Source organism: Penaeus japonicus, unplaced genomic scaffold, assembly GCF_977035675.1.
Source record: "Penaeus japonicus unplaced genomic scaffold, GWHDUDI00000001_assembly GWHDUDI00000021, whole genome shotgun sequence".
NCBI classification, from domain to species: Eukaryota; Metazoa; Arthropoda; class Malacostraca; order Decapoda; family Penaeidae; genus Penaeus; species Penaeus japonicus.
The window spans coordinates 27,629,024-27,631,523 of record NW_028234423.1 but is presented as its reverse complement, the minus strand read 5'-3'; the positions used below and the strand labels follow the sequence as shown (position 1 = coordinate 27,631,523).

Genomic DNA, 2,500 nt, shown 5'->3' with positions numbered 1-2,500 from the left:
TACAGAAAACAAAGCCTAATTTCATCACTCATTTAATCAATTAAACTATTAATGACTCTTGATGGTAAACTGCTGAATTCGCACTATGATTTACTTTCTCGGTAAGATAACATTCTAAATCTTACATAATCAAGTATCCAATGTTAAAGACAAAAATCAAATTAACTTCATAGACTCTGATATGGTATTGATCTGATAAAAAACATTCAGATATAATTTTCATTAGTTATCCTGAGTACAATTTTTTTTTTTTTTTTAATTTTCAAAGCTTTGTGAACTATATTTTTCCATGAATGAGTCCTCTAAACAATACAGTATCAAACTCAAACTCTCTTGCAAGTTTGGCATTCAAATGGTTAAGTAGTGCTTGAGACCAGTGTTTTTAAACCAAGATGGTTCTAAAGAGTGTTCCAAATATTCTGTTTCCTAATTTTGAAGTAGAAGGTTAATCAACAATATGGTAGTCATGGTTCTCTAGCAATTTGTGAAAATATTAGTTTGGTAATTGTACACCATAATGTATCTTTGTCAGATGTCCTATCTTCCATGCATTGTTATAATATGTACATTTGTTAAGTACTATGTTTAATAAATTCAAATTAATGTAAAACTGCTTAAAAAAGTAAAGATATTATTTTCTTAAACTGATATTTGAAATCTCCAGGAAATGTATCACAGTCATATTGCATCTGTTCATTAATAACTTTAAGGTTTCTCTCGAGGTAACTTGTTTTGTAATTGATTCCAGGCTTCTGTGCGTCATAATCCAGTCAGTTGAAGTTAAACTCAAGATTTGGTACAGTTTTGTCCAAATTATATCATATTATATCTGGTAGCAGGTGATGTATCATTCTGTTGAGGTAATTAACAATCTCTCATAATCTTGTATATGAGTGCAGTAATAGCAAGCAAGCATTAGCTTAGCAGCCAAACTGGTGAATGGTTTCTGTTCTGCAGTCAGACAAAAAACATAGGAAATTGACTGAAACTTATTGCATGCTAGAATGTTGTGCTAAATTTGAAATAAACAATAAATGATGCATCATTATTCCAGCAAAACTTTTATTTCAGTTAGCTTAAATATATCTGATATTTTGCATATTTACTTCCTTCACTTGCCCAAGGCAACTAAAACTTTAATCAAGGTTAAAGATGATCAAATCAATGAACCTACAAAAAAATGTATATGCCAATGTCAGTAATCTAAGAGGTATATATAAATATGGTTGTATTTGTCAGTTAGCAACCACAGGTGAAATTAAGGTAAATTTTCCAAATAGCACCATGTTAGTAAACACCACAAAAAATAGTACTATAACCCACAACTCCACCCCTATTCCTCACAATCTGGGCTTAACCCATTCACACCGAGGCTATTTCGGCTCTAAATGGTCAGAATGCCAGGGTATTCAAACGCAGAAGCCTAACGCCTCGGGATTCTCGGGCACACCAGCCACGAGCGAGCGCTGTATGCCCACTTACCCATTGCGCCGGCCTTGACTAAATATCTTGTCTACAGCGTCCGACCCAAAAACCATTGAACATGATAGCAAGTCAACCAGAGCAAATGGGTTAAATAGTAGGAGAGTACACTATTTACAGATCAGTTTCTTTTACCTTCATCCTGCACGGATAAACAAGTGACTGAAGTCTTTTTATCTTCCTTGATATGCACTTATTAGAAATATAGCCAGCTATTGAAAAATTATATTAGGATGTTTATTCTCCTATAGACAACAGCCAATAAGAGCTACCCTTAGATCAACTAGCCAATCATAGCAGTTTAATTTTCCTTATTGTTTGTGAATATGCGAGTTTAAGTTTTCGAGCGAGTTTTGAGTCGGTTGTTGCTTCATGAGGTGTGTGTGGTTGCGGTATATACATTGGTGACAGAATGCATATTTTATTTTATAGGTGACAGATAAATGATGAAATTGAGGTACATTTTTGTGATAGATCAATGCCATTTATTCACACCGCAATTTCCGCAATCTACTCCATACCTTCTCCTATCATCAGGGCCCAGATATTAAGGTATAGGGGTGAAATCGCAGATTACATCCACTACACATGAGCAGCAAAGGGTGAGATGGATCCATCGATATCACTTTTGAGGTTTTTAGTAACATAGTGTTACTAAGAAAATTTGCCAAAACTAAAACAATATTTAAAATATGACTTTCCTTGTGTTCAACACTAAACTGAACATGCAAGTGTAGGTGATTTGAAGGTTCCACCTTTATGCTATTTAATAAAGTTTGGTTTTCTTGGGTTTGGCTAGCTTAGACAGCAAATTATACTCAAAGCTATGACTTTTTCAACAAGAGCCCGAGTGCCGGTTAATAAGAACCACCCATTTGTACAGTAAACAAGCTACCTAAGAAGTAAATATCAATAGTAAGACTCTAAGTTCATTTTGTATATAAAATATTGAAGAAAACGGTAAGTTACTTAACATACCTTCGTGCCTGGTAGCTTATCCAGCAATTTGACGAGGTCT

General features: G+C 34.1%; 1 protein-coding gene across 1 annotated transcript in view; it reads right to left on the bottom strand.

Moving 5' to 3' along the window:
• Positions 1–2,500, bottom strand: part of car (vacuolar protein sorting-associated protein 33A) — a 17,323-nt gene that overhangs the window by 14,640 nt on the left and 183 nt on the right. The window contains exon 1 of the mRNA XM_043016532.2: positions 2,461–2,500. This exon is cut by the window's right edge and continues 183 nt beyond it. Within this exon, the coding sequence (XP_042872466.2) occupies positions 2,461–2,500 (40 nt within the window). The remainder of the gene's footprint in view (positions 1–2,460) is intronic.